The sequence below is a fragment of the Podarcis filfolensis genome (genome assembly GCF_964270895.1).
Source record: "Podarcis filfolensis genome assembly, chromosome: 10".
Taxonomy (NCBI): Eukaryota; Metazoa; Chordata; class Lepidosauria; order Squamata; family Lacertidae; genus Podarcis; species Podarcis filfolensis.
The window spans coordinates 59,043,330-59,055,732 of record NC_139612.1 but is presented as its reverse complement, the minus strand read 5'-3'; the positions used below and the strand labels follow the sequence as shown (position 1 = coordinate 59,055,732).

At 43.4% G+C, this 12,403-nt stretch overlaps 1 protein-coding gene across 2 annotated transcripts; it reads left to right on the top strand.

Annotated features, from left to right (window-relative positions):
- Nucleotides 1-2,730: 2,730 nt before the first annotated feature.
- On the top strand, nt 2,731-12,336 carry LOC310743040 (prostaglandin-E(2) 9-reductase-like). 2 transcript variants are annotated; one of them, XM_083573117.1, is made up of 9 exons: nt 2,731-2,876; nt 4,286-4,453; nt 6,372-6,488; nt 8,119-8,196; nt 8,320-8,442; nt 8,804-8,913; nt 9,839-10,004; nt 10,794-10,876; nt 12,178-12,336. In XM_083573117.1, exons 1-9 carry the CDS (start codon nt 2,790-2,792, stop codon nt 12,215-12,217), a joined length of 972 nt encoding a protein of 323 aa, XP_083429243.1. In that variant the 5' UTR covers nt 2,731-2,789; the 3' UTR covers nt 12,218-12,336. The 2 variants fall into 2 exon arrangements, with proteins under 2 accessions (XP_083429243.1, XP_083429244.1); XM_083573118.1 differs by lacking the exon at nt 6,372-6,488.
- The last annotated feature ends 67 nt before the right edge of the window (nt 12,337-12,403 follow it).

Sequence of the window (12,403 nt, the reverse complement as noted above, 5' to 3'; positions counted from 1 at the left end):
GAGGGTCAGGATAATCCCCAGAATAGAATGATAGAGGAGGAGAGATTGAAATGCTCTCTTTAACACTATGTTGAATTCCACCCTAGGTCCACAAACAATTCATAATTAATTTTTTAAAAATCCATTGTTTGGATGTTTCCTTTACATTAAAATGAATGTAAGTTGCATGACTTGCATAAATAGTTACGCAAGTTATATAACTTGCACAACTTATTTACGTAAGTTATATAACTTGCATAGATTACATTCAATAGCGGACAGGAAGACTAACACAGTAGTTCCTGGAAATGACATTGTAGCATAATGGAAACAGCACTGGTTACGATGAATGCAGATCAGAAAGGAAAATGCTGCCTTCTTGCATCCCTCATTGTCACCAGTTATGCTCCTGGATCTGATCTGGGAGTGACTCCAGGGAAGGGAAGGCAGTCAGAACTAGCACTGGCATCGACAGTGACTTTACAAACTGTGACTTTAAGCATCTGTGTTTGAGCTTGCTTTTCCTTCCTCCCTCCTATTCCTTTTCCCTTGTGTATGTGTCATGTCGGGATGCGGGTGGCGCTGTGGATTAAACTACAGAGCCTAGGGGACTTGCCAATCAGAAGGTCGGTGGTTCGAATCCCCGCGACGGGGTGAGCTCCCATTGCTCGGTCCCTGCTTCTGCCAACCTAGCAGTTCAAAAGCACGTCAGAGTGCAAGTAGATCAATAGGTACCACTCCGGCGGGACCGTAAACGGCGTTTCCGTGCGCTGCTCTGGTTCACCAGAAGCGGCTTAGTCATTCTGGCCACATGACTCAGAAGCTGTACGCCGGCTCCCTCTGCCAGTAAAGCGAGATGAGCGCCGCAACCCCAGAATCGGCCATGACTGGACCTAATGGTCAGGGGTGCCTTTACCTTTACTTATGTGTCATCTCTTTTTAGAATGTGAACCTGAGAACTGGTTTTTGTAAGCCATGCTGAGAATCTTTTTGGCTAAATGGCAGGGGAACAAATGCTGTATATACAGTGGTACCTCAGGTTACATACGCTTCAGGTTACATACGCTTCAGGTTACAGACTCTGCTAACCCAGAAATAGTACCTCGGGTTAAGAACTTTGCTTCAGGATGAGAACAGAAATCGTGCTCCGGCGGCATGGCGGCAGCGGGAGGCCCCATTAGCTAAAGTGGTGCTTCAGGTTAAGAACAGTTTCAGGTTAACGGACCTCTGGAATCAATTAAGTACTTAACCCGAGGTACCACTGTAAATACACAGACACCCTTCTGGAGCCCGTTCTCGTCTCTGAAGCACTCGGGGGTGTGCAGAACTGCCGAGCTGTGAGTATGTGGACATCTGCATCGGCATTTTTGGCAGATGGGTGGGTCCAAGTGGAAAGCTTGGCCCAGCAGGGTGAGAAGTTGTTCTTAAGCAGGAGCTGTGTGCCATTGCGGGAACTTTGCCGTAACACCACTCTCACCTAGATACACACTCTGCTCTCTGCCTCACCCTCGCTGTGACACCCAGCTGCTGTAAGGAGCCATAAGTGGGAGTGACCTTTTCAACTCTCTCGCACTGGAACATGCAGGGGCAATTCTAATTGGTCTCAGGGATCATTAGAGCAGCCTGTGCATTTTTCAGTGGGAGTTGAACTGGAGTTTAACTTCTCAGCAGCCCGGCTTGGCCCTCACACAGCTGTTATGATTCAGCAGGATTCTTCAAGTGAATTTTATGCCACACTTTTATTTTTAACCCTTATTTATCTTTTGCCCTAAGAACAGGACTTTTTCTCAGCTCCAGCACCTCTCAGGTGGGCACCATTGTCACTATAAGAGAACAAAGGAGGTGGTCACAGTGAGTTCTGGCACCTCTTTTTCTAGAAAAATAGTGCTGTCTAAGAACTGTTAATTTGATGCAAGCTGGCAGGCCTACAGTTATGACTTCCCCACGAAGAATTATGGGAAGTGTGGTTTGTTACAGTTCCAAGTGGTTTAACCATCAATTCGTCTTCCCAAGGAACTCTGGGAACTGTAGCTCTCTGAGGGGAATAGGGGTCTCCTAACAACCCCAACATCCTTAACAAGCTGAAGTTCCCAGGATTCTCTGGGGTGAGACATGACTGTTAAAGTGGCATAAATGTAAGACATGAGTGTGGCACTGCTGCATTAAGCAAGTATTCCTGACATTTTACAGCCTGTTTTTGCATCACTTTCCATACTGCAACATTTGGGTTAATAGGTTTGTTGCACAAGACCTCTGAATCAGAGCTGAACATAGCAACTATCTGGGAACACCCCTACTTCAGGGCTCAGGGTGAAAAACTTCAGCATAAATATCTGGTCATTTGTCTGCTGAGATGGGTTTTTGGGTGTTGACTATGAACCCTGATTTGATGTATTATTTACTCAGTTTGGGATGGTGGTGTTGCAAAATACGGGATTTGTCCTGCAAAACCCTGTCAACAACTGCACCAGTTTGGAGGGGGGTTCCAAGTTTTGGGGTTCGTAGTCAAGTAAGCTGCATTTTTCCATTGTCTTCTAACTGGTCGCCCAGCGAACTGGTGGAGACTGAATGAAAACAGCATGTAACCTCTGAGTTGATAGTGTGACAATGCCAAGTATTTGACACCTCAGGGATCTATTATTATGTTGAGGTTCTGAGGGTTGTTTTTCATCTACCTTACATCAGCATCACTTCTCCTTGCCCCTGAGGAAGTAACTCTATAAGAGAAAAAGAGAGTTGTAGCCAACTCCACTTCTCCAAAACTCTGGCAGAGTACATTTGCTTGCACATCAGACCAAAGCTGTAAAAAGATGACTCTGGACAAAAATTCCTACCTTAAGATGAGCGATGGAAACAAAATCCCTTTGATTGGGCTTGGTACCTATTGCCCTGATGAAGTAAGTCAACTTTCTTAAGGTTTTCTTTTTCTATCGCCTTTATGTGTATATAGGAAATTTGCTTTCTCTCAAACGGAAAGCCAACTGCAGTCTAAATAGGCCACCCTTTGTGATGGTTTTGCAGGGCCTCTCCCAAGGGTCAAACTACATGTCATTCCATGAAGATGTTTGAGTTTTACAACACAAATAGCTGCTGTTGGAGAGAGCCTGATCAGTATCAGAGCCATGGTGGGCTGGGCGGAAAATGAGAGTTTAGCCTACTCCAGGGTCCCTACTCCACGGACCCTGGCAGCTTACCCATCCCAAGTTGCTATTTGCATCTCTCCTGATGCAAATAGCAATTTCACTGTGTGTGGAGAGGAATGATTTTTGTCACGTCTGTGGCTGACAAGGGTGTATGTGTGTGTGAATTTCTCCTGCCTGTCCACTATTGTCCCAGTCTGCAGGTATTTGTACGAATGAATTTATTATTTCGGTCACAGACCAATTCCAGCTCACGTACAAAATCAGGGAAGTCATGAAACACAATAGGGATACATTTAAATTTGCAGTTCGGTATAACAGGGACAGTACAGATATAGCAGCAATTAAAATATATAAATTAGATCTTACTAAAATATAACCTGAAGTTGACAGGTATTTGTATTTGAAAAACCAGTTGCATTAAATGCAGTGATATATTTATTTCACATTGGTTTGCCATATATTTTGCAGAACGGACACTGCTACAGGTGCCTCATTCTACATTTGTAAGAAACCAATATTTTAGTCTGGCAGCACCCACATTTTGGAACTCCCTTCCTATTGACACTGATATTAACCATTCTGTGGCCAGAATGCTTTTCAATTATGTGAAAATATTGTTTATATGGCTGCAACAAATCCTGGTCTAGCAGAGAAAAGAGATATTGTTTGAATTCCAAAACCAATATTTTTTAACGCTGCACAGCAATAGTGATTTACATTTATATCCTGAACCTCTCTTCCATCATGGAACTCAAGGTGGCATAAATATATTTGCCAAGTGCTCTGCCATGCAGACACCAAAAAGATTCTGACTTGTTGAAGCTAATCAAGATGGTAGCTTGCTGCATCACCACCCTTAGACAACATGCGCTGGGAGAGAACCCAATTTTCTCAAATGCTTTGTATGTAGATTATTGTCCACAGTGCCTTAAAATGACCATGGTTGGCATCCAATGCACTCATTCTATTAATGCAAGGATTTGTGCTTGTGTGGTAGAACTTTTCCCATGTTAGGGTACAGCCCCATATTAGGGTACAACCCCATGGTGTTCCATGTGCAGTTGTTTTTCAATGCAAAAGTGGCACATGAGGAAACACAATCAAGTAACCCTCCTGCCAAAGCCAGTGAAACTTGCTGACACTATTGTTGTTTTAACCACCAGGTTCAAAAAAGCAAGTGTGAGGAGGCTATAAAGGTAGCCATTGAGCTTGGCTTCCGCCTTATCGATGGAGCCTTCATCTATGGGAATGAAGAGGAAATTGGACGAGGGATGAATGCAAAGATTGCAGATGGAACTGTGAAAAGGGATGAATTGTTTTACACTGGAAAGGTCAGTAAATATTAATTCCTGTAGTAGTTGGTTGATTGGTAGACAGGCTTTGCTTCTACCATCCTTTCCTAACAGCTGAGGCCATGGAAGTTCATTTATTCAACTCAGTGGTTTCCAAATTTTACTTCTTTCCTTTCCAAATCGACTTGACTCCTGAGGAATCCCTGTGTATTGTAGACATCCTCACCATGGCCAGGCAGGAAAGAGGACAAATGTCCTGCACCTTTGGCAGTTGTGCAACAGAGGAATTTCAGAATGTGTTGCTTGTCATACATGCAACAACTGCTGAAATCCCTTCTCTATACAACTAACGAAGCTGCAAGAGCCTGCTTCATTTTGTTTTTACTTGGCTGCCCAACATTACTCTGAGAACATAACTCAGCTCACTTCCAGACAACCTGTTTACTGAGCATTCATTTGGATTTGTTTGCAGGGAGGTTATGCAAGATCAAGGGCAAGCAATTGATATCCCACACTTTCTAGTGCACTTTCCTTGCTGCAAAAAGTTCAGTTTGTTTTTCTTAGAAGCAGATTTGCACCAGAGCAGCAGATCTACTTGAATTGTGCAAGCTGAATTTTGCAGTTTGCCATTGAATCCCAATTGCAAAACTCTGAAGATGCCCTTAGAGATATACCCAACATTACTCTGTGTCCACCCATTGAAGTGGAATCTTCTTGATGGGCAAGTGGCCTGTTAGGGAAGGTTGTCCATCACTGGTTATCTTCTTGCTAAACTCCTAGGGCTCCTCCTGACCTATTTTATGAATATTCATCCTGTTTTGCTGTACAAAAAACTTAGGTTAGACTATTATCTGGTCTTTACTGAGTGTTCATTCTGATGTCTTTCTGGTGAGGTTATAAGGCAGGCATAGGCAAACTCAGCCCTCCAGATGTTTTGGGACTACAACTCCCATCATCCCTGACCACTGGTCCTGTTAGCTAGGGATCATGGGAGTTGTAGTCCTAAAACATCTGGAGGGCTGAGTTTGCCTGTGCCTGTTAAAAGGGAATGAGCACTTATCCTGATTTGCTCATGTGGTATTTACAAGTCTTTCTGTCAGGTATTTGTTCATCCGTGCATTTTCTCATTGCTTTCCTAACTACAAAAAGCTTTTTGAATGAAAGAAAAAAGTACAGTGGTACCTTGGTTCTCAAACGGCTTAGTTTTTGAACAAATCGGTTCCCGAAAGCCGCAAACCCAGAAGTAAGTGTTCCGGTTTGCGAACGTTTTTCAGAAGCCAAACATCCGATGCCGCTTCTGCTTGAGTGCAGGAAGCTCCTGCAGCCAATCAGAAGCTGCACCTCGGTTTTTGAACGGTTTCAGGAGTCAAACGGACTCCCAGAACAGATTAAGTTCGAGAACCAAGGTACCACTGTAGATTCGTTGCACCAGTGTGACAGAGTGCTTTAATCTGCTTTAATTAAAGTTCTGGCATGTGCTTGATTCCCACCCACAATACACTGGCAGTCTGGAAGTGCACCTGTTAAGTTTCCAGTGAAGCCAAGGTGTCTCAGAACCCAGTTTGAAAGCCATTGTTCTAAGAATGCTCTCTTTATATGAAAGTTAGACTATGGAAACTGCAACTGACTGGCCTCTTACCTATATGAAAAAAACCTAGTGCGTTCTCTTAATAATTTAGTCACATATAATTTTACAACTGGAAAACGAAACTCCCAGAATCCTTTCCTTTGAGGCAATAAATGAACACATTATGTATGATCATTTAGTTTTAACTCTACCTGGGAAGATACAACCTTTGTGAAAAAGAAGCTATGATAAAAGGCATTCGGATTGGCAGAAATGTATCTGACACAATGACCATTGAAATTAATAGGAGTGTGTCTATATGCTTCAGTAAGAACCATTCATTCTGAAGGTGAACTGTATCCATGTTCTGCTGTTTGAAACCCTTTACAGCTTTGGGGCACCTTTCATCGCCCAGAACTTGTCCGGACAAGTGTGGAAGAATCTCTAAAGAAACTTAAACTTGATTATATGGATCTCTTTCTTATTCACATGCCATTTCCTCTCAAGGTAATCCGCCCCCCCTCACTAGTTGATGAACCAAAAACAAACTTTCCTTCCTTGTTTGCTTGTAAAATCCTTATCTTAAAAAGAAGAAGTATATATTAAGATGGATTTACTGTTAAGCATACACATTAATTCTTTTGATCAGAAACATATTCAAATGCTGGGTGCAAAGTTTTGAATCATATGTAACTATCCTTCACACTTTATGTTAAGTTGTGGGTGAACATATCAGACGACACAGCGATTCTTCAAACAGCTCTTGTTTATTCACAGAACAGAACAGAACTGAACTGAAGGGTTCAATCAGCCTGCTTATATAGAGCTCCAGTACAACGTAACTGTAACAATTTTCTAAAACTATCCAATCACTGAACGTCACTTTCAATCCCTTATTTGCATAACTATCTACAGTATCCCCCTGCTGGCCCAGGGTGAGAACTTCAGTACATAACACTTTAGATGTTCTCAAAACCAAGGAAAAATAAGTAGGATATTTACCTACCCATGACTGCTGTCTTTAAAAGGAAAGGTTTTAGTGTAGAGATGACGTTGGCTCCTATGACAACTGGTTTATCAAATGGCTAATGTTGTCTCCTCTGATGGGCAGCAGTTCTTCAAAATCTCAGAGGTTTTTTATTATTTTTTAAAAAAACTCTCTTTAAGTCCTGTTACCAAAACCATTTTAGCTGGATATACGGAAATTGAACTTGAGGGATGATGGGAACTCCCACTGGTAGCAGTGGGAGCAAGGGAGCAAGACCACTCTGAGTAATAGCAACCTAGAGAAGGATTTTCATTGAGACTGCTGTGCAGGCAGGAAAAGGTTACCCCTCACAGTACTCTAGTTAGAGCTAGTAACTGTAAAAGTAACAACAATTGCAATAGAGTTAATTTGGTTCTCCGTCTAACTCTGATCAATTAAGTCATAAGTGTGCAATAAAGTATAACCGTAATAACAGAGGAGTGTCTTTAAATATGTGATAAGTTGCATTCCATCACCAATTAGAAATTGCAGCCAGGAAAAGCCACATTTGGACCACAAGGGGGGGAGGACATATAAAATAATCTACATCTGGAAACGTATCTTAACCTTGTTTGCAAATGTACAGTAATAATCATAATCCACTAAATGTAAAAAAAAATCCCATGCTTTCATTTTGTTTAATCTGCTTTTACAATTGTTTCTTGATGACTGGTTGTTTCCAGACTGACATCACAAACCAGCAGATGTCTACTCATAAATAAGTATCACTCTCAGGTAACTGTGTATGTGATAGCATGCTTAGTCATGCTTAGAGTCAACCTTTATAGGGGAAAGATGGGAAGTAAAATACAGTGGTACCTCGGGTTACATACGCTTCAGGTTACAGACTCTGCTAACCCAGAAATAGTACCTCGGGTTAAGAACTTTGCTTCAGGACGAGAACGGAAATCGTGCTCCAGCGGCACGGCGGCAGCAGGAGGCCCCATTAGCTAAAGTGGTGTTTCAGGTTAAGAACATTTTCAGGTTAAGAACAGACCTCCGGAACGAATTAAGTACTTAACCCAAGGTGCCACTGTACTTTAAATAGGTTTTTGGTGCTGTTGTTTCTACGTTGAGTAAATTTTTATTTTTATTTTTATTATTTTAAAGCCAGGAGCCGATCCGCTACCAAAAGATGAAAGTGGAAAGCTGGTCTTCGATGACGTTGACTTGTGTCAAACCTGGGAGGTGTGTATCATCACAGTTGTGTAGCAACAGCAGGACAGTCCCCCAAATCAAAGCTGTACACTTATTTCAGCAGCGTAATTTATACAGCCTGCTTTGTTTATATACTTTCACCATCTTCTGCAGGCCATGGAATTATGTAAAGATGCGGGTTTGGTGAAGTCTATTGGCGTCTCCAACTTCAACCAGAGGCTTCTGGAAAAGATCCTGAACAAACCTGGCCTCAAGTACAAGCCTGTTCTCAACCAGGTATAATTCTTCAAAAATAAATAAATCACTGAACACGGGGAGTGAGATTGCATCAGTGGAAAGTGTGGGTGTGGGTTCTGAATTCACAATAACCGAGGGCCCTGATCGTGCAGGAATCCTGGCCACAGTTGCATCCACATGGAGCTCTGTTCAAATATCCTGCTAAATGTACAAAGCGCAGGGAACTTGAGAATGGATCCAGCAGGCAAAATCCCACTTCCCCGTTCCAGATGTTCAGGTCCATTCATAATGCTCTGTCTTCAAGAACCAATTTATTTTTGTTGTTTTGTAACAAGACTGTAAAGACTGCTCCTCTAGACTGTGCTTCTTACTCTTGGCTTGTGCACAAATTCTCTACCAGGTCGAATGCCACCCTTATCTCAAGCAAGCCAAGCTGCTGTCTTTCTGCAAATCAAAGGATATTGTCCTGGAAGCTTTCTCTGCTTTAGGATCACAGAGAGACGAGGCTTGGTAGGAGAAAACATTGAACTTTGATCATTTATTCCAGTATTTCAATGATTAGCCAATAATTAACCAACAACTGTAGGGAACCTTTGGCCCTGAAGATGTGGTTGAGTTACAACTCCCGTCAGCTGCAGCAAGCATGCCCAACGGCCAAGGATTATGCCAGTAGCAGCTCAGCCAAAGGTTCCCCATGCTTGTTCTAAAGCAGCAATCAAAGATCAGATAGGAAGGAGAAAAGTGCACCATCAAAACCAGGAAGAATATCTGATCCAAGATAGCAAATGTGGGATCAAGTGAAGGGGCGCAAAGGTAGTCAAAGCCATACAGAAATTAGGAGAAAGGAATGTGTGCTTAACAGGGGTAGATGAATCTGACAGTTTGGGTTTCTCCTTTTTCTTAAGTTCTGATTTCCGCATCATTCCGCATCAGATTTAAAGTTTGCAAACTTTTTTTTTTTTTTAGAAAAAGTTCTCATGAAAAATTGACAGCATTTTTGTGTGCCTTTCTGCTAATGCACACATTTCTGTTTGCAATTCTGTCTACCAGACCCAACCATTTTAAGCAGTGTGCACTAAATCCCTCTGGGATTCGCTTCTAAACTCCTTGTGGCTGCACCAAAGGAGGAAAGGAGCATATGAGTTAAGAGGGAGGCTAGGCTCAGTCCCATCTCAACAAACCATGGTTTATCAGTATATGAATATGGCCAGTAAGACTGACCTGTCAATATGCATAGGATTGTGCTTTTGTTCCGCTGTCCCTGCCCTCTGCACAGAACACCTGTTTGCAGGGTTCATTGGTTGGGTTCCTCCATACCAGATGATCTGGTCTAAAACAGCTTTATACTTACAGTGTCTAGATATGCTCAAATGTTGACTTGAATATGTCACAATATTGCTATTTAATGACACCTGAGGTTGCTTTCCTCTTGCAGGATGGACACAAGCACGCCAGTTCTGCGTGAGGAACCAGTACTGGTTGACCTTGCTAAGAAGCACAACCAAAGCCCAGCCCTCATTGCTTTGCGCTACCAATTGCAGCGTGGCATTGTGGTTCTGGCCAAGAGTTTCACCCAAAAACACATTAAAGAAAACCTGCAGGTAAGCCAGCAGTTTGCAGACGCAGTGAACCAAAGCCTAATGTGTACTGGTTTAGGTGAGGCATTGGGAGCTGAGTGTTCGTTCATACCTGCACTTTAAGTGGAATAACCTACCACATACTGAACACAAACCAGTAACAGACTGTCAGAGTTAAGTTGTGGGGTAAGCAATAGTGGAGATGGGGTCCATCTTACTCACAGGAGCTCAACTGCGTAAGCAGAGTTGAATGGGAACCATTGATGTCTAAAACACGATGAAAATGCAGGTGAGATCAGGGAGAGATTCTGCTGGATAGGGGAGCCAATGTCTCCTCTTTCTGCCCACTTTGCCTCAGCGCTTGAGCTTCAGAAAATCTAGAGCCTCTTTCCATATGAACCTACCCAGACCCCGAGATCATCTTCTGAGGCCCTTCTTCGTGTGCCTCTTCCTTGAGAGGTCCGGAGGGTGGCAACATGAGAACGGGCCTTCTCTGCAGTGACTCCCCGTCTATGGAATGCTCTCCCCAGGGAAGTTCGCCTGGTGCCTTCATTATACACCTTTAGGTACCAGGCAAAAACATTCCTTTTTAACCAGGCCTTTGGTTTATCTTATTGACATCCAACACCCTTTTAGAATGTGGCTTTTTGGGGGGGAGGCGTTATTGGGTTATTGTTTTTGGTTTGATTTTATACGTTGTGGTCTTGTTTGTGAACCGATCTGAGACCTCCGGGTACAGGGCAGTGTATAAATTGAAATAATAATAGTAAGAGAGCCCTTGCTGATTATATGCAACCCTGTCTCCTCTGCTAGGTGTTTGATTTCCAGCTGCCTGAAGAGGACATGAAAACCCTCAATGGCCTCAAAAGAAATGTTCGCTACATGAAATTGACAGGGTGAGTTGAAGGCGGCAAGGCAAGGGAATCTGTTGTTAGAGTTCAGCCCGATGCATAATGTCACACAGTGATACTGGTGGGCATTTGAGAAGCCCATGTGTAGAGGCAGCTCCTGGTGGGAATTACCGGTAGGTATTTGTGGCTGCAGCCAGAGCACTCCCCGTTCCTTGTTGCCCTGGGGAGAGTGTGGTAACACCCCTGACAATTTGGTGGGGGTGAAGGGTCATGGGGAACTGGGGTGTGGACACACACACAAGCTGCACACAAGGGGCAGGACGTCAGACTGGTGCTCAAAAGACGCAATTGATTACACCCAACACATTTCAAGAACAATTGCCCTCAAAACCAAAAGGTCTTCATGTGCCTTACTCTGGTATGCCAGTTAAAACAGCTCAGTAACGGCACACCATTATTTCCCCTTTTTGCTACTAAAGACTAAGGGCCTAAGTACAGTGGTACCTCGGGTTACAGATGCTTCAGGTTACAGACACTTCAGGTTACAGACTCCGCTAACCCAGAAATAGTACCTCGGGTTAAGAACTTTGCTTCAGGATGAGAACAGAAATTGCGTGGCGGCAGCAGGAGGCCCCATTAGCTAAAGTGGTACCTCATGTTAAGAACAGTTTCAGGTTAAGAACGGACCTCCAGAACAAATTAAGTTCTTAACCTGAGGTACAACTGTATGTGTTCCCTATTGAGACAGTCAAGTAGAACCAGGGCCGGCCCTACTGTTAGGCAAGGTGTGCTTCAGCTGGTCCATCAACCACTTTTCTCTTCACTTTCCACAAGGAAAAGAGAGTAAATTCCACATTCAAATGCCCAGTGTGGAAGCACCCTCCAGGCCAGCCCCCTCCCCAGCTGATTCTTCTGAGCACCCTGCCCGTCTCCTTCTGTTGGAGGGCAGAGCTGTGTGCATCACATGGCTGCCCTGCACCCATATAACTAGCCTGCTGCCCTCAGTTGTGGTGATGGACACTCAGGTTTGGTGAAGGGCACTGTGTTGCCGCCAATCTAGGTGTAAGTTTTGATTGTCATTCCAGCTGGCTTCTGTATATGAAATGTGCACCATCTTGCAATTTGCCTCAGGCAAGCAAATTGTGGTGGGCTGGCCCAAGGATGACAGTCCTGAGATAGATAGCAAACCCACCAGCAAACATTAAGGGAATTGTAGTTCTCCGAGGGTAAACTCCAGTGGCTAGGCTTCATGTGCTTTAAATGTGTTGGATATTCCTTCTGAAACCTGAATCTCACCCATTCTTTCTCCTTGTAATTTAGAAGCTCCATTGATTATTATTTTTCAGATTTGCTTCCCATCCTAACTATACATTCGGAGAAGAATAAAACCCTTTGACTGATTCCATCCTCGATGCTATACTCTACCTTCAACAGATGACTCTATCATACACATTTTTCTTTGCAATTTTGCCTAAAATAAAGCATTTTTGCATGGTGTTTTCACTAATATATGCTCATTAATGCATACAGTCATACCTCGTTTTGCGGCCAGGATCCATTCCGGAGCCCCGA